This window comes from Diadema antillarum, unplaced genomic scaffold (genome assembly GCF_040938485.1).
Source record: "Diadema antillarum isolate AM-2024a unplaced genomic scaffold, OU_Dant_1.0 scf00000057, whole genome shotgun sequence".
Lineage (NCBI taxonomy): Eukaryota > Metazoa > Echinodermata > Echinoidea > Diadematoida > Diadematidae > Diadema > Diadema antillarum.
This window is the reverse complement of record NW_027270946.1, coordinates 2,060,824-2,080,491: the sequence shown is the minus strand read 5'-3', so window position 1 is coordinate 2,080,491 and position 19,668 is coordinate 2,060,824. Positions and strand designations below refer to the sequence as shown.

At 37.9% G+C, this 19,668-nt stretch overlaps 1 protein-coding gene across 1 annotated transcript; it reads left to right on the top strand.

The window, feature by feature from the left end:
- The first annotated feature begins 1,332 nt into the window (after nt 1-1,332).
- Nucleotides 1,333-14,061, top strand: LOC139715856 (gastric triacylglycerol lipase-like). The gene is made up of 8 exons (XM_071627390.1): nt 1,333-1,487; nt 4,445-4,758; nt 5,283-5,433; nt 7,567-7,659; nt 9,239-9,388; nt 11,511-11,582; nt 12,275-12,343; nt 13,552-14,061. Exons 1-8 carry the CDS (start codon nt 1,356-1,358, stop codon nt 13,798-13,800), a joined length of 1,230 nt encoding a protein of 409 aa, XP_071483491.1. The 5' UTR covers nt 1,333-1,355; the 3' UTR covers nt 13,801-14,061.
- The last annotated feature ends 5,607 nt before the right edge of the window (nt 14,062-19,668 follow it).

Genomic DNA, 19,668 nt, shown 5'->3' with positions numbered 1-19,668 from the left:
GAAATACCAGTATATATATGGTTAATTCATCAAAAAAGTTGATGATTAGGCAGCTTATGATTATGAGGGAATTTGGCCAAATCATTGATACTATAGTTTACCTCAAATTATACCTTTATACATGAAATATCACAGATATCAATTTTTTAATAAATATTTCCTCAAAATATGAAACCTCCACTATATTCCTGCTTTTTAATGAAATAAAAAACCCTTTCCATTTAAATTAAATTTATATACTATTTGATTTCTGTTATCTAAACACACATGTATGCACACACACATTCATTACATACATACATATATATATATATATATATATATATAAGTAACAAAGCTGCAACAAAGTTCATGCTGTATTCACCAACGGTTTTTTTTTTTTGGTGAATACAGCATGAACTTTGTTGCAGCTTTGTTACTTATCTTTTTATCTTGCCAACACGTGGACTACCTTATCAACATATATATATATATATATATATATATGTATATACATATATATAATGTATATATATATATATCTGTATATATATATATATACATGCATATATAGTATATAAAGAGAGAGAGAGAGAAATATATCACGTAAATTCATATAGGCTCCTATAGTGTCTACAATAGGATCAAATACTAGTATAGGGCCTATGTAGGTCAATGTATGAGTATGTCCACATAATTTTGCATCACAGTCAATTAACAGCAGCATGTAAATTAAAGTGATTTAATGTGAAAATCAAAAGACAAAATAGATACACAGACATATCTGCCCTCTACACAGCTATCAAATATTCAATATTATGTTGACATTGATGAGGGAAAGGTAATAAGTGGCATAACATGAGCCCACATACGTCATTAAGGGCCAGAAGCTCAGGCTACGCTAGGGGGTGTGGTCAAATCCACTCTCCTAGCTTTTACTGTAATAGGTTTCGTTATTATTAGAAACAGAAAGAGAGTGAGGGTCACGTGACACAAGTCTCGTGATTCAGGTACGAGTAAGTGTTCTTTGAAGAGTACTTTCGCCCCTTTACTAATTTGCATACGAACACACGAAGCCAATCCTCGAGTCGCTGGTAGTAGAGGGAGCTTGCAGAGTGACAACAAGTCCCATTGGTATCATCGCACAAAATACGCGTGTGTGTACATGTGTGAGTGTGTCAACCGCAAGGTGTATACACAGGCATGTGACTCGTCGAACGATTGAAGTGAAAATTGTAAATACACGTGACCACTGAGGCAATAGAGCCATTCAATCGTACTCCCCAACGCCCTGCATCAGCGAGCTGCCGCTGTTTTGTTCGAAGGCGCACACACACAACGTTACCACCAGTAAGTCGCTGAAGACAACATAGAAAATGGCGATCAGTCTTCATACACCCTTCCTGTACATCTGCCTGTTATCCCTGTTTTCGGCGATCGCAGGGTTCAGGATCAACCATCTGTTCCACGGGCGTGCCAGAGTTGATCCAGATGTGAACAGAAATGCGGTAAGAAATTGTATTTGATGGAGATTTTGGTTGAAAATTGAGAGAAGAATGTGAATAGATTTCGCCGGCAAAGCTGACTGGGTGATTACGCAAACGACTCGATGCGAAGGCGTGAAGGGGGCTTTGGCCGCGTGGCAGCCAATGAGCGTTGCAGATTTAATACAGGCCCTGCTTATGCCCCGTAGGGGATTAGTCATTCAAGTTCAGGTTCTTGTATAATGAATGCAAACTGCACCGACTAAAATGGGCACTGCCCTAAAATGTGTTCACAGCTTTCTAAACTTATTTGTTGAAATATATAACCATCAATCAGTTTATCCGCCATCCTTTTGAAGCTACCCATTTGAGAGATGTTGATGCACTATTTAGCCACTAAATTAAAGTCGAAAAACCATCTAACGTTAGAGATTACTTCAGCATTCCAAAGTGTGCTTGATAAAATCTTTTTGGCTGGTCCTCACAAATCTGAGTTAATACCGTTTACCATTCAGCTACAAGTATGGTACGTAGGCCTACCATCACCAACTGTCAAACACTAGCTGTTTGTTAGACACTATATATACAACATAAACACTCAACAGCTCAGTTGGTTTAGGGCATACAACATTACACATTTGATAACTTTTTAAATGATTAACAAACTGAGCTGAATGCTATTTCAGGGTATAGACTAAAGTATTTAAACTTCTTACCTATTGTCTTAGTTACCTACAGTACATGTATATCCTGCTAAAAAAAAAAAAACAACCATTCAATTTGGTCAAGTGGTCACCTGGTCACAGAGAGATGTGGATCATTATCGGGCAGGCCTTTGCCATGGGTTCATTTCTTTTAAGTTTAGGACTTGGAATCAGATGCTCTTAATGTCAGATATGAATGAAAATATTTTGCTCACAACTGACAGGACAACTAACAAATGAATTCAATTGTGCACATGATATTGTATCAATATGTAAATATATAAATATGTAAATATTATTGTCCACAATTGAAAAAGAGGGGGGGGGGGGGGGGGAGAAAAGGAAACAGAATTCAGAAAACATCAAACAGAAAGCCAAGGAGGACAAAGAGATCAGTCCAATCTTCCATGAGTTAATAATATCTTTCAGTAATCATTCACTTTTTACACCTTAATAAGACTTAAAAACTCATAGAAATCTGCTTCCTTTTTGGGGTACCTGGTAATGAATTATTCATTTGTTAGTTGAAAATGAAAAGAAAAAAGCAGTCACTCTTTCAAAAGAGATATTTTTGTGCGAGAATGCAATGAACAAAGTCCTGTACCGTATGTCCCCCCCCCCCAAAAAAAAAAAAAAAAAAAAAAATTACAACAGTACCTTCTGCAATGATGATTTTAAAAATAGTGAATCAATCCAAATACAATTTCAGGGTATGAAACTATAACTCATTGCCCACATCTTACAGGAAACCCCATTCGATTTGCTTCAGGGGTCAAAGAGAAATGAGGAATTTTGTAGAGCATGTCAGAAATCTCTTCCCTCCAAGTTCTGTCTACTGTGTTCACACATTAATTTGCATTGAGTTTCCAAGAGCATCCAAGTGCTAAACTTGGAAGAATCAGACTCATGACATGCTTTTACAACAATCCACATTTCTCTGTGACCGCTTAACCAAATTGAATGGGGTTTTCTGCAAAATAGAACTAAGGTGTTATATTTTAAGACCTGAAGTAGCATTTAGACAGTTTATTCATATTGGGTGTTACCAGTGCGAAAAGTGGATTGTAATTTTTTTGGGGGACATACTGTACATTTGTAAGGTGTTAACACAATGGACAGAAAGTGGAGGGAAGGGATTCCTGACATGCTGTACAAAGATCCCCATTTCTCCATGACCACTGAAGGAAATTGGATGGGGTTTTCAGTATGATGTAGGTAACTGGTTATAGCTTCATACCTTGAAACTGCATTTTGATTTATTCACTATTTTTAAAGTTATCATTGCAAAAAGTCCAATTGTGATTTTTTTTTCTGGGACATACAGCATACTAGACAATTCTACCGATTTGGGCGGTCAACTACCGCTTTTTAGACATTTTAGCCAGCTATGCAAATCTGCCTCAAGATAAAATGAAAGTCACAATCCCCTTCCTTGTGCATTGATTCTCTTGAAAACAGCTAGAAATATGTTCATACACCAAATTGCATATTTTGAAGTCGAAAAACCTAAAAACTCTACACCGTGGAAGGGGGGGGGGGGGGGACACCACCCTCCCCCTCACACGGCTCTTTCGCAAATCTACCACTTTAGCACTTCAAAATGTTGGCAAATATGCATTCAGTATATCAAAGCTTGACTTTAACTTTTTCTGGTGACCCTACCATCTGCCGAGCCAACCATACTGTATATACAGATTGTATGCATTTGTGTGTGTGTGTGTGCGTGTGTGTGTATGTGTGTGTGTGTGTGTGCATGTGTTTATGTGTGTAAATAAATAAATAAATATATATACATATATATATATATATATGTATATATACATGTAATTGTTTTATCAGAGAGAGGAAATTACCTGAGAGAAAGTGAGGAGGAAGGGAGAGCAGAAATCTGTTTGGTTCAAAGTCAGCTCATCTTTTGTAAAGTCAATACACCGTATGTGCCCATACAAGGTCAAATTAATTCTCACAACACAGTATGAATGATGTATGTTACAATTATACAATTCATCATGTTGTGCAGATGTCACCTACCATATGTAGGCCTAACTGAAAGTTTTTGTTCTCGCGTCATTAATGAATATGACTCATGAATGCAGAGGTGATCAAATTTCAGATGGGAAAAATGGTACCATGTATTGGTGTCATTAGAAATTCAAAAGCAATGGATTTTGTACCCTTCCGACTCTGGACTTAAAGAAAAAAAAAATTATTGTGAGATGCATTCTTATAGAGAAATATTTAATGTGCATCTCCAACTTTCGCTTGTTGCCATTTTAGTCTCAGCTCATCACGAGTAAAGGCTTTCCCTGTGAGGAGTCCAGCGTCCAAACCAAGGACGGCTTCATCCTGGGCCTCCAGCGGATTCCGTTTGGGCGCAAGGAGTCCAAGTACACACCCCGCCCAGTGGTCTTCCTCCAGCACGGTCTGCTGGCCTCATCCACAAACTGGCTGACCAACCTGGTCAACGAGAGTTTTGCCTACCTCCTGGCCGACGCCGGCTTTGACGTCTGGCTGGGAAACATGAGGGGGAACACGTACTCTAAGAAGCACATCAAGTATAAGCCAGATCAAGTGGAGTTCTGGCACTGGAGGTAAGTTGGGAATTGGAAACAAACAAACAAACAAATAAGCACATTTTTGGCTTTGATTCATTGAACACAGAGTACTCAGCCAAATGAAAAACTTATATTACAGTTGATATGCTAAATATAGCAAAGTAATGAAATCAAACAGTCATAAAAAAAAAATCGCCATTTAGATTTTAGAAAATGAATTAGCATGGTGTCGCATTGCCTCTTGGATTTCCCATTTATTTGTTTTGTTTGTTTATTTTTTAGACAAATTTCGCCCAAGCAGTGTTTTTTAAGCTGATAGAAAGAAATCAACTACTTGTAACCTGTGTCTTGAGGATACTACATCAGAACAATTCCACTATCTCATCTGTAGTCATGTCAAGATTTTTAATCAAACTTTTGGGCCATTTGACTGCATCATGCAATGTTGTGGCAACTCACATTTCTCCTTGGGTCTGTGCACAGAACGTAAATTTTTCTTGTCTTATCACGAACAGAAGGATTGCATGCCATCTTTGTATTTCTACATTTCTGCTCTCCAGTTGGGATGAGATGGCAAAGTACGACCTCCCTGCCATGTTGAACTTTGTCTTGAAAGTGACCAAGCAGCAAGACCTCTTCTACGTTGGCCACTCTCAAGGGACCACCATCGCCTTCGCTGAATTCTCCCGCAACTTTGAGCTTGCATCAAAGGTCTGTACTCTGCCATGCAATGGGTCAAATCAGAATGTTACACCTCAAATTCTGGCACACCAAATCCCAGTCTTCGTTGCCCTGCAGCTCTCACCAAAATGTGTGGTTGTTGTATGTGTGTATGTATGCTGGTGGAATATTTCAGGTACAGTGCATAGATAGAACAGATCAGCGTCCTATACCATATTGTAAGAATATTAATTCAGAACAAAACTTCTACCATGAGTCTGCTGCCAGTATTTTCAAAACTTTTATTAGAGTGCAGAATTATTTGGCTTCAGTCGCAATGCCCCTAGTCTGAATGATGTGACTATATAGAAAGTGCACCAAATACAATGTATCTGTCATTTCAAACATTTCCTGACTTCAGATTATGATGTCAGAACTATATCTGGCATAAACTTTCTTCGCACTACTCAATATCCAGCTGTACATTTAGAGGCTCCTGACTGACATTCAGCCCGCCCTCCTCCCCCCCCCCCCCCCCCCCCCAAAAAAAAAGAGAGAGCTCTGGCCAAGTCATTTCCATTCAGATCATTCAGATCTGAACAATACCGATGGGTTTGTTCACCCTGCATTGAGGTGTATCACCACACAGCTGGTAATGCAGTTGCAGTCTTGAGGTCATGAGCCTGCCACTTTCCCCCGACAGACTGTTCCGGCAATTAAGTGTGATGTCATAATGTAAGGGAAGCAGGAAGGAGGCGTCCCTTGCGTCCTGAAAAAAAAGGGAGAAACAATTTCTCTTCATTATCGGTTGCCTTTTGTAAGGCTGTGTAATTCTTGTATTGTTAGGGTTCATGCACTTTGTTGTTCCTACCAACCCCCCCCCCCCCCCCCCCCTTCATCTTTGCCCTCCATCCAGGGTGTGCTCAAGTTCATGTTGTCTTGAGTGCAATAAACTTTTGAACTGCTGATCAGCAGGTGCAGAAACAGAGGATATTGGCATGTGCTCTGTACTGAAAATTAAAATGTTTCAAACACCTCTACACATGGAAGGGTGCCACTGATCCCCCATGAACCTTGCCCAGGGCATGCAAAATTTGCCTGTCAAGCAATCGAAACATGAGGACAGTTGCCACGCTGGGCAACTATGATTCATACACTGATGCACTTGGCTCACCTCAAAAATGAAAAAGAGAAAAGAATGAAGCAGAAATAGTTTATGCATCAAAAGGAAGCATGTAACACTTTCTGTAACATTACCTGTGCATGAGAACTGCAAGCCAATAATTCAAGATCAAGGCTCAACAATATCAAATGTCTGTTTAGAAATACAGAAATTTGCCCTATAATAGGGAAAATGACTTATACCTCATATGCTTTTGCTTTTCTGTGTTTCTGTTGTTGCAAATGGCAATTTGACACCAGTGATAAAACAGAAATCATGAAGTGAAGGTCAGCTTTCAGAGTAAACATGTGATGAAATTTCCACATTAAAAAAAAAAAAAAAATCACCAGTGGGAGTAGCACCCTCTTTTCCCAAATGAAAGTTACTCAGAAGTTAGAGGTCCTATAGCATGTTTCCCTTTCCATTATGCTGTATATTAGCCTTATTGATATTTATGTGATGAGAGCTTGGAGTGTTTTGATAATATCACCATGTGGCCATTTTACCTCAGATTTCAATCAGGACATGAAAATTTGTATAATCTCACATTCAGAAAAGAACTTGAAGGAAATATCTTGTGAGTACCTGCCATTTTTAGGTCCACACACAGTCTGGGGCTTCAAGCAATGCTGGAACAGAACACTAATATTGCCAACAGTCTCTGATCAAACACATGAAATCTTGTCAAATATGACCTCAAAGAGGAACAACAGAAATATCGCAGAGAGACAATTGATATGGCTATGCTCCTAATCCATTAACTATTGTTAAGTAGCAATATTCAAAAGGTCACCCCTCTTGTTTGTTCTAGCAATGGCCTCACTTAGTGCTAAAGTAAATCTTGGACTCATTGTAAAGGTACAGCAATTTGTTTACAGGTCATAAGTGCATCTTTCAATGCATCTCATTCTCTATTGGTGTGCATACACATATGTGGCATTTAACCATCTTGTTGTACTGGCTAAAATTTCATTCCTTCTTTGTTTGTTTCATATTGTTTTGTTTTGTTTTTTTGCCAACAGGTGAAAATGTTTTACGCCCTAGCTCCTGTGACCCGGGTCAGCGACATGGTCAGTCCATTGCGATACCTGACAACCTTCCTGCCGGAGATCAAGGTGAGCCTTGGGTTAAAGAGGGAGGCAGTCACTCGTTCCTCAGTGGGCATGCTTTATTGGTTTTAGGAAAAGTTGTGAGGCAGGGCTCTGCCTCTTTTCTGATTGTGTGCAACATCTCCCTTCAGTCATCAAATTGGTATAACTTCTTTGTATCTTTGAAAGAAATTGTCACATTGTGTCTCAAGCCACCAGAAAAGAAAAAGAAATTGCGACACAATCTTGTCTTGATAGTGAAATTTGGCCTAGGCAACCTTCTTCCTCTGATATACATCAAAGGAAGATTAATCTGTGAAAGGTGACACACAGGCTTAGTCCAGCACTGATGTAGTGTTTGCTTGACAGCTGGCTTTGCTTCAAAAAGTCCAATTCTAGACAAGTTAGTAGTCAGAAGGAAGAGCCGCTCCGACCCTTGGCAATTCTCATTGGTTCCTCCTCCTCCTCCTCCGCCCCTTCTCTTCCTCCTACCTTCCCCATCTTCCCTCTACAACAAACTCTTCCAACAGTTACACCAAATCACCTTGTTTACACCAAACTATACAACTCTTGAAAGAAATATACTTGTCACAGTGATTTTGATGTTACCTTTCCATTTAGCCATTGCGTATGACGGAATTCCCTTTCAGAAATGAAATCCATTCAGATTTTTTATATACAGTCCTTCCAAAGATTGAAATTAGCCATATGAAATTGTATGAATTACTAAGTTTAATTGATGGAAAGAACAGTGTGGGAGCAAACTGCCTTGACATAATTCTACACATGGCTGTGTGAGAGTCTCTTAATTGAGTATCCATGCTGTAATAGAACAATGCATAATTGACACCAATATCAGAATGGATCCGTAGTGAGCAGAGCAGGTGATTTCCTTATTCAAGCTAACGAGGGCATGAGGATATAAATGACATGGTGTCAGCCTTGTTTTATGTGTGCAGTCTTCCTGGATCTTCTTTGTCTTTGTCATTTATGAGAGTGTTGTTCCTACTACTTTATAGCCTTGAATGTCATAAATTTTTTCTATGTCCTTCCTGCCATATACAGAGTTGTACATCCTGCTGCATATAATACGACATGCATTTTCTTTTTCTTTTTTTGCAGCACGGATCCCTCACTTTCAAAACCAAATCTGGTCCTTTCAGCCATACAAAACAATTGAAACAGTAGAATGCTGAAATAGGATATCCAGAGGAAATCCTCCTTGAAAGGTCCCTGATCTGTTTTTTTTTTTTTTTTTAAATACAGTTTGATAAAGTAAGCACTGTGTGACCTTTTTCTTGTCAGATTATCAGTGAGTGCCAACAAGAACAACGCAAGACTAAAATATACTAGCAATGCAGTAGGTTCAAGCGATATCATTACCACTGGATAAGTAGAGGAATTAGAAGTTTTAAGCTTTTTTTTTTCTTTTTTTTTCAAAGCAGATTGTATGGAAGGCTTCTGTTGAGAAAGCCAAGAGTTCTCAATGTATGTGTTTTAAGATAATGGTCAGTACATTTGTTGAGAATGCGGCGCTGTCCCACTGAGCGTAGTGAGTCCAATCCGTGACACAACTGACGTGCATTTGTACGCTTCCATTCCGCAGTTCCTCTTTGACATCTTGGGTGAGGGCGAGTTCATGCCGAACAACGAATTTGTCAAGTGGTTGGCGCAGGACTTCTGCCCAATCACCGAGCTGATCTGCTCCAACGTGCTCTTCGTCATCTGCGGCTACGACGCCAAGAACCTAAACATGGTGAGTCATCGCTGGGGGTGTGTGCGTGCAAGTCGAAGGGGAATGTTGCTGACAGTTGCGCTGTCGTACTCTAGTTAGTCAGCCCCTGCCCCGAGGCTCTCCCAACTATGACCTGTTAACCCACTAGTCACTGAAACACTGGAAACCCATGTCTTATTACTCCCTAAAATGCCCGAAACTGTCCGTCCGTTTTTTTTTTTTGTTTTTTTTTTAGTTTTATGCTTTATCATTTTTTTATTCTCATGTAGAATATGTAATTATGTAATTTGAAAGAGGTCAAAGGTCAACAAAAGTATCGAATTACTTCGGTGACACACCATTTTCTTGGTAAAGTCTTAATAGGCTTTCAAATAAACATAACTTATAATAGACAAAAATAGACATTTTTACATCGTTTAGAAAGTAGTTGAAATGAGAGCAATATTGCTGTACTTCCAGGAAACCATAGGCCATTATGTACAGAATCATCAGTTGCAAAAGGGTTAATGATACCTGTACATGTGTTTTCTTTCTAATGAAATTTCAAGTTCAAGTTTTGTCTGAAGTAACAAAAGTGACATCAATTGGAACAGAGAAAAGTTATCAAGTGTCAGACCTAAAATGAGCAGGTAGCAGAGTGTTACACATTTGACACCTCTTTATAAAAGAGGAAAATTGGTTTAAATGGCACACTGAAATTAGTTGAGGCGATAGCCTTTGTCTCACATCCCATTGGCTTGCAAACACATCTTTATCAAATTACTCTTCTGTACTAATTTATAAGGGCAAAATGATTTCAGCTGCACCAAATTCCTTTCAAGTTCTATATTAGCAAGGATAACCCTTTTTATTTTAATGCAGATTGGTAATCACTACTGCTTTGTCGACAAAATTATGCAGTGTTTGTATTGTTTGGTAAAAAGCAACAACATAACATTATGGCAACATTTTGAGGCAAAAAGCTGATCTCATCCAATATGCTTGTGTAATTGTAACTACATAACTATTTCTTGATACTAAATAAGCATGGTGAGGGGGAAAAAGAAAACAGCACCGACATGACAAATGCCTGTCAAACAACCTGTGGTATACTTCAAAAGCAAGACCACAAAGTGCTGAAAATAAATTGTGACTCCCCTTTGCTTGCTTTTATCCAGAATTTCAATAGAAACTTTTTTTTTTTGGTGGCATTTGTGCCACTTCCCCCCCCCCCCCCACGACATGCTTATGAATGAGTTGCAATACCAATATGCTGGATATTTATGGCATATATGGAATTGTAAAATTTCATAGCTGTCTGGTATTTTTGTCTACTGTGAATGAAATGTTGTCAGATGCAATGTTTGACTAAAATGATATTAAAAATCCAAGTTCCACTGAATAAGGATTAAAGTTGATTATTTCCCTTTAAGTGAGTTATGCACGAAAACGTGAATGAAGGAAAAGTAAGGGCAAGTGCAAATGTCTTTCCCTTTTCAAGCCCCTTGTATTCCCCCCTCCCCCCCCCCCCCCCCTTTCTAGCATACTATCTTTCTCCTCTTGCTGTCTGCTTATCATGTCTGCTAGTCAGCAGTGAAGTGATAACCAAAGTTGATGACCATTGATTATCAGAAACCACCACCACTACCATCACCTCTGGTTGCAGGGAGATTAAATCAGTAAATGGCTATCTCGCTCCCCTCCCCCAATCCCCCCCCCCCCCCAAAAAAAAAAAAAAAAAAAAAAAAATCTATTCATTTCATCATGTTCAGACCAAGCCGTATGCAGAAATATGCAGGTACTATCTGGTGTTGAGGTGTTTTTGGGGGTTCTTTTTTTTTGGTTTTTTTGTATCAGTAGTGAATTTATCATGGTCGGCTGATTTGACAAATTCATGATCAAATCAGATTTCAAGTTTATCTTCCTGAAAAACAAAACAAAACAAACAAGCAAGAAAAAAAATTACAACAACAACAACAACAACCCCGCATGACCTTCTTTGGCTGTCAGGAATTCATCAATTCTCAAGCAAACTCTTTGTGCATCCTGAGAATTTCCTTTGATGAATGAAAGAGCTCATTAAAGGAATAATATAGTTTTTGGTTGAGATGGGCAATCAAACTCTTATGTACAATATTTTTTTTTCTCACTCTCTTTCTGTTAGACACGTCTTCCAGTGTATTTCAGCCATGACCCAGATGGGACTTCTGTCATGGATGTTGTACATTATGCCCAGGTAAGCTCAGAAATAAATCATTTTATTAGTGTCAATGACTGAACAACATGAAGAAATTATCCACACATTAGTATTGTTGTTTTTTTCAGAGTCTTTGACCAGCAATCAGGAAACTATAAAGAAAGTTTGGATGACAGAAAAAAGAAAAATCAGACTAGATCCACAAACAAATAGATACATAAATCTGTTTTATAATTCTTTGAATTGTGGATCTCTCATTTTGTTGAAATGTATTTGTAGGGATCAACTTTATGGAGGGGAGACACATTTTGCTTCTCAAGAATGATTTCACCTCCACAATTTGAATTTATCTTGATTCATCTTTCTTTCCCAATGGAGAGAGATACTGTACATTCTGAAGGAAGAAAATCATGCCTGTCTATTAATGATGTTAGATTGCTGCAAATTTTAGAGGTGTAATTCTCTATTTTCACAGCATCACACACGAGCAAGTTAGAAATATTTTTTTTTGAATGTCTTGTGCACATGTGTACATTTATTTATTTTTTTCATTCAGCAAAATGCTAAAATCAGGACATAAATGGTTTCATATACTTTTGCTTCATCAAGTTTTTCCCAGAAACATGAAATTTAGGATAATTTGAAGATGCTGTCAATGATTCTGGATGAATCATTGTCTAGATAAACCAACATGTGTAAATTGATGCTTTGATTTTCATTTCTATTCGCAGATGGTTGAATCTGGCACTTTTCAGATGTACGACTATGGCTATGCAGGCAATATGAAGGTTTATAACCAGGTGAGGCATATTAACAATCTGATTACATCTGCCCTGTGGACTACGAAAACAATCAAGGGAATGCTTATGTTAGCTGTAGTCTTGCTTTCACCAACAGACACGTGAATGGAAGTTCATAAATATAGTTTGTGTGTATTCTGTAAGATTCATACCAGTTGTACATCAAATCCTGTCGAGGTACTGTAATTACGTGGTGTTAATTTGATGAGACCCTTAAATTCCATGTGATGTGTGTAGCCTTCTGTTTTCATTGTTGATGGTAGGCGTGATGAATATGTTGTCTATTCCTGCTCAAACATGCTGGTACAATTTAAGCCACACTAAAGAAAAAGTGTTGCATCGCATTGAGTCATTAAAGATGAAGACAACCAATATTGTAGTTTTAATCTGTGGAAGCCTCCCCACCCCCCCCCCCCCCCAAAAAAAAATAAGTAAATAGATAAATGGAAGTATACTGGAGGTGGCATCAAATTTCACTTTTGTGCAGTGTAGTTGACACTTCGTCAGGTTTTTCCAAGGTTTAGATGTGTGACAGGTTGATATAGTTAAAGATGGCTGTGTGAACTAATATGACTTTGTATCTAATTTTTTTCATACTGTCTGGAGCCTTTTATACCAGTAGTTATGTTTGAAATTGAATTCAAAAGTCACATTTTAGATACTGAGTGATACTCGGTTTAAAACAATCAGCTCATAAAAAGTTGGTGGAAATACAATCTTTCACACAATAGGATGTCCCTATTAGATTGAAATTCACTGGAAAAGGTAATCATAGTTCTATCTAATCTTCCTCCGTTATGAAACACACGCATTGAAGTTCAGAATTGCCAATAAAATGATAACAAGATGATTCTTACTTTGCCAAATTTCCTCTAGAACTCGATAGGTTAATTGCTGTCTAAACTTGATTTTTATACTAAAAAACACCATTTTGATAAGCTTGCCACGACCATCAATTTTGCCTCATTAAAACTGGTACCTTGTTTTAAACTTGCTAAAAGAGAGACCAGCTAAATAGGAATGGATAATCCGAACTACTGATTTCGCCTCATCAAAAGCAGTGATTTGATTTGATTTCGCCTCATCAAAAGCAAGCTTGTTACAGCTGAGTTTCCCTGTATCTGGCTTATAATCAGTATAGAGTGGCAATAAAAATGTACACATGGAAATTTCCTTTTCATTTGTATTTCTCTCTTTCTTTCCTTCAGTCCACCCCACCACTGTACCACCCCGAGGCAATGCGCACCCCTGTCTCCCTCTACTGGGGAGTTAATGACTGGCTAGCTGACCCCAAGGATGTGCACTGGCTGATTCCCTTACTGAACAAGACGCTGCAAGCTAATGTGATGCTCAGTGACTACGACCATCTAGACTTCATCTGGGGTATGGACGCTGCAACGAGGGTCTACCAACCGATTATCAGTGATTTAAGGAAGCGATCCAGTGTGATGCCTTAACATCGTAACTATCAAGCATGGTAATGCATGTACTTGCCCTTCATTGACCACACTTGTGCACCAAATATGTGTAGGTTGCATCTTTAATCTTGATCATGAGGTGAATCACGTTTTTCTTGCTGATGTGACTTTTGAGATCTTCTATGTTTTTTGCTACAGTAGCTGCAATTCAGCTGATTAGCAAATTTGTGCAAGGATTACTAGCACTGGTCACAGTTTGATTGTTGCCAGCTAAGTCCATTTAAGAGTAATCTGTGTAATTTTTAACTCTGGTTTCTTCAGATTAAGATGCTCCCATTCATAGTTTCAAAGCCCTGGTTATCACTGACATCGAGCACTCACTTATCACTTTTCCCCCATATTAAAAAAAAAAAACAAAAAACAAAAACACACACACACAAAGATAGTTCTGCATGTACCAGTACAAAATTGAAAAATAAAAGGCAGGTATATGTTCACAAACGGAGATATTCAAACAGTGTTATTTGGTCGTGGGGATAGAATGATACAAATGTACCTCTTAGTGCATGGAATATAAATATAGTGAATAAATGTATCCCATTTCTATAGATTTTACAAATCAGAAAGAGATGAATGAATATAAAAATGGTTGTGCATTTCTATGTGGAGTTCTTTCTATTGATGAATGGGTTTATAGAAACAATGAACTCTTTTCGAATGCTGTTTGAAGGGCTTCCAGTTATATTGCCATGTAGTGGTTTTTTATTGTGAAACTACACCTCCCTGCAATGATGCTTAAGAGTGTAAACATGAAGTATGGCAGATCAGATACTGAAAAGTACCAAAATCTAAAAACAAACAAACAACAAAACTAGTAAGTATTCGACTTGTCACTAGCATGCATGTATGACAGAGAGGTATGTGCTGCAATAATGAATTTAATCTATCATTCTTTCCTGCCATCCTCTCTTGATATCAAGCCAGTGTTAACTCAAAAATTGAGGTAGAATTCATCCTCTTATTGACTCAGATTCAGATTAGTCATAATGTGTATTCATGCCAAAAGTTTTATCATGTACATAAAATGTTCTTGTAATGATTGATTGATAAGAGTAATGTTACCGTTTTTTATGAGTAAATTGAATAGTGAAATCTTGAATGAAGACTGTATTTGACAAACCAAGTATCAATTGATGGTAACCTTTTTAACTTTTAAAAGAAAGTGTATTTTGTAGTTGTAAAACATAAAGCATTAATTTTTGGAGAACTGTCAAAATATATATATCACATACATTGTATACTGAATTTAACAGTGAACAATGTATTTTTACGAGAGTGCATGTGTATACAATCCTCTGATTGCCATATTCTGATTTTTATCACTAGCGTAATCTTTTATACAGTAGTTCTAATTCCTTCCCCTTTTGTCGTGACTCTGTAGAAGAGTGAAATTTGTGAGGACTTCAGTGATGTCTATGAATACATATTTATGGTGCATGGCACCATATCTTTGATATTGTGATGTTTTTGGAAAAAAAAAAATCATGATGAATCTGTGAACAGTAAGACCTCACGAAGTGGCTGCACAACACATGATGTGTTTTGGAAGGAAGAATTCCTTTCTGTTTCCCAATGTGTGCTGCAAGGATGCACAAAGTGCTAAAAATGGCAGAAGCAATCTCAGGCTGAATTCTGCTGTCTCTCTCCTCAAGGATTCCTGAATTCATTTCTCGTCAGCTGTGTGATACAAACCTACATCCCCATTTGCCTGGGGCAACTGAAAATTCACAGTTGGTCAAGAACAATCAGTGGATGCTAGCCTGTCAAAAGTATGATGCCATTGGCCTAAATATCCATTTGTGTCAAATGGAAAAAAAAAACAAACTTTTGTAGTGCCTAGTTGGCAGTCCATATTCTTTGCATTTAGCATTGTTTAAGCACAAAAACCACCCGGAGAAAATGTTATACAGATGTACACAGCGCTGGTTTTGATATTTGTCGATTTTTGTGTGTCTATGTGTGTCTGACATGTGGTTTTGAAGTTCTGTGTCATTTCATCGTCAATACTGTCAGTTTGTAGTATTGCTGTGTGGAGACCTGGTTTGGATAATTTACTTTCCTCAAATTACAATGTATCTCCACAAAGTCATCTACCCTGTAGCTGTGCACAAATCATGCTTTCTTAAGTCATTCTCCACAAAATGTGGACGGCTGACTTGCTTATTCAAGCTGAAGAAATGTAGACTATGACCTGTGTGTTCAAACTGAAGAAATGTAGACTATGACCTGTGTGTTCAAACTGAAGAAATTAAGACGATTTACTGTATGTATATACTTGTGTTTTGATTATCTTAACTGGTAATGCACATACACTGTACCTCAGAGATATATTTGAGTCAGGAAGATATCGCATAGGCATTGGAGTATGTCCAACAGCAATTACACTGATTGGAAAAGGTATGACTTCAGATTTGTAAATCACGTGTCTGATTCCTCCTCTTGATGAATTGCATACATGTATTATACTTCTTGTCTTTAAAAAAAGCACACTAAGTAATCGAACCATTTCATCAACCCCAAAGAAGGTCTGTGCCGACTCCACTTCACAAAGCACAGTGGGCCATTGCAATGTAGCATAAAGACCCACTTCAGTTTGACTTGGTGAATTTTTTTATTCATTGTTGTAAAGGAAAAACAATTGAAACCACATAAAGCACTATTACAGGCATGAACGGGAATTCAGAAGCCACTCTGCAGTCATCAAAAGAGAAGACTTAGGGTTATCATCTCAGTAGATTCTGAAAAGTGTGACTGCATGTCTAGTTTTGGTTTCAGAGTCTACCAGTTTGGTAATGGAAGAGGGATTTAATAGATATTCAATGCCTTTGTCTTTTTCTTCTTCTTTGGGGGAGGTAAATGCTGATTGCCATTTTGAGATGATTATTTTCTTTCTTATTCGACTCGGCTTGATGTAATCTCACAGCCGTTTCCACCAGTCAAGAATGTTTGTACCATTAGTCCATGTTTATGCTGCGGAGGAATACTCTAGTATTATGATTGATGATGATTGTGTGTGTGTGTGTGTGTGTGTGCGTGTGTGCGTGCACGCATGGAGATTTTTATGATTGGTATCTCATTCTCTCCCCTGTAAACAAATCTGCCTTGCTGCACATAATTGGTGAATATCTACTGATAAACTGTTAATGCGTGAATTTGTTTTTCAAGAAATTGTCAACATTTTCCATGATACTGTGTATATGCAGTTGTTACGTGTATAGTCTATTGAATAACTGTCTGTGTGTGGAATCAATGTTGATACTGACATTAACTTGAAGAGTTGAAAAACTTCGTGTCAAGTGATTGTATGTACTCGTAATTTTTTGCGTACATGTACCACCAAAGTGGTAATGTATTCATGCGGTGAGCGATATTATGTTGTCACCGAGTTTTACCATCACGTAGCAATGCAATTTACACTCAAGTTATGAACGATTGTAAATATTACTGAAGACTAATAAACTATATACATGTATACAGTAATCATTTTGCGTATTATTCTTTACCACTTTCTTGTATGTGTGTGTGTGTGTATGTGTGTATGTGTGTAATTGTAGATTAGATTTGACTTGAATTGCAGCCGCAGTAATCATCCCACCATAGTTCAAACTCTGCCTATGTCTTTACTAAATGTATGCTCATACACACACCCACAGATTCAGTACAACGAATTCACGCTACGCACATTCTGCACAACTGTGCATTGTACAAGCTTGTACGTCTTTAAAGGAACATCTCAATACTTATCAAAGTCATTTTGTTGCAGTCTTGAAAATAAATGGAAGATGAGCTGCATGTTGCACACTGAGTGGTAATGCAAGGTTTATATGAAGTTAATGAAAAAAGAAGAGAAGGGAAAACAAAAACAACGAGACATGAAAACTCGTCACATTGAGGACGAGTTAGGTGATACGCTTGTGGTCATCAGATGACAGTCATCTGTGATCGACAAAGAAAAGAATGTGATATAGGCACCTTGAAGTTATATTGAGCGTGCATGCGAAACCGTTTCTGTAACCACTCGGCCACGGGTCATCCACGGAAATGGTAAGACAGAAAAACAACAACAATGTATAGATATAACGGGGGGAAAGTCAATGCCCACTCAACTAACGCGGCCGTGTGAACATCTATTGCATTGCTAGACGGAAAAGCGGCCTTGTAACGACTGAGGTCGCTATACCATTTCTGGCAACTTGGGAAAAATACGTCCCGCAGACATAAAACCTATAATCGGCTGGTTTTGATACCTTGCCTTTAATCACAATTTTCAGTGTAATGACGTCATCAAATTACAAAACAATGACATGGTCTTGAAAGAAAATTGTTCAAAGTACAACACCTCAGTCGTCGTCATTACATACTATGATCGGTTTGACAAAGTCAACCTGCAAAATTTTGCTGCAGTCGAAGCAATGTGGTCTCCAACACACAAAAAAGAGGGATATGGCGTGTGTGTGTGTCTGTGTGTGTGTATAGGTGCGTTTATATACGAACGTGATTTCTACATGGACGAATATGTAATACAAAATTGAAGAAAAAAAAACAGTAAAGTAGCTAAGTATTTTGTTTCGTGATCTTGTGAGGTTCGAACCCGCAACCTCACGTCTCTGAGACGTCGCCTTTAACCACTCGGCGACACGTCTCGACGGGAAAATATGGGGAACGTTATGGACTTGAAAGACAGTTGTTCAATATATAACACATTCATCATACGTTGTCAGTTTGCTATTGACATGACGATCTATCACATGAATATGAGGGAGGCATTAGTACCTGTATGAAATTATTATAGGCATGGTTATCAAATTGCCCTAAAATATCCTTATAATTGCCTTATTTTTACACACAGTTACGCTATCCCTTTAAACTCGTCACAGTTTAATTAGAATCATTAACATCATACATTAGTACCATATTCAGTTCCATAGCTGATCACGTTTGCTAATCAATTAAGAGTAATTGTCTAGAATGTGTCATATGGCCAACCTGTATACACACGTATATACACACACACAATGCTAAATGTATGTATCAAACATCTGTAACACAGCTTTGAACTAACTATAGGAATTATCGCTGCACTTATCATCCATACTTTTTATCACTATCTGAAACTCCACAAAAACCACTAATTGACAAATAATCATCAATACAGAAGACTGAATACCTTTTTTACAATGTATAGCTTGTTACATGTATAAATCAGCACAAAGTAACCACGACTACATTGTGTTACTGAATTGATATGAACAAATTTCATTTTGTTACAGTATACTGTATCAGTTTGAAAAGCCCAACCTGCAAAACTATAATTTTGCAGCAGACGAAGTAATGCAGTCTCCAACGCAAAACAAAGGTATACTGTGTGAGTGTGTGCGTATAGGTGTGTTTACATGCAAACGTGATTTCTACATGGACGAAGGTGTAGTACTCCATTGAAGAAAAAAAGTTAAAAAAAAATTATTATTTTCTTTCGTGCTCTTGTGAGGATCGAACCCGTACGTGTGCAACCTCACGTTTCTAAGACGACGCCTCTAACCACTCGGCCATACGTCTCGACGAGAAAATTAGAGGAACGTAAGCTTATGTACGTGAAAGATGAATCACGAATCGTTTGGTCCGCATTCCATTCTCATTTTCAGTTTTAAATTGCAAAATTGTCAACCTCATGAGGAGATTTCAAAGAATAAAATGCATGATTACTGCAGCTTATTGTCACATCTACAACATAAATAAGTTTCAGAGGAAATGAAGCAAAATCAGCTGAGATAAAGGTGCTTAAACGTTGTCAAGTCAATGCATGGTTTCTAAAAAAATCACCTCCCATAGACAATACACGTAAACTTG

What these genes read in the sequence shown, in the direction of transcription:
- LOC139715856 (XM_071627390.1), top strand. Translation starts at nt 1,356, where the DNA reads ATGGCGATCAGTCTTCATACACCCTTCCTGTACATCTGCCTGTTATCC. An exon ending in ACGCCAAGAACCTAAACATG is followed by an intron (nt 9,389 to 11,510) that starts GTGAGTCATCGC and finishes TCTTTCTGTTAG; the next exon opens with ACACGTCTTCCAGTGTATTT. An exon ending in ATATGAAGGTTTATAACCAG is followed by an intron (nt 12,344 to 13,551) that starts GTGAGGCATATT and finishes TCTTTCCTTCAG; the next exon opens with TCCACCCCACCACTGTACCA.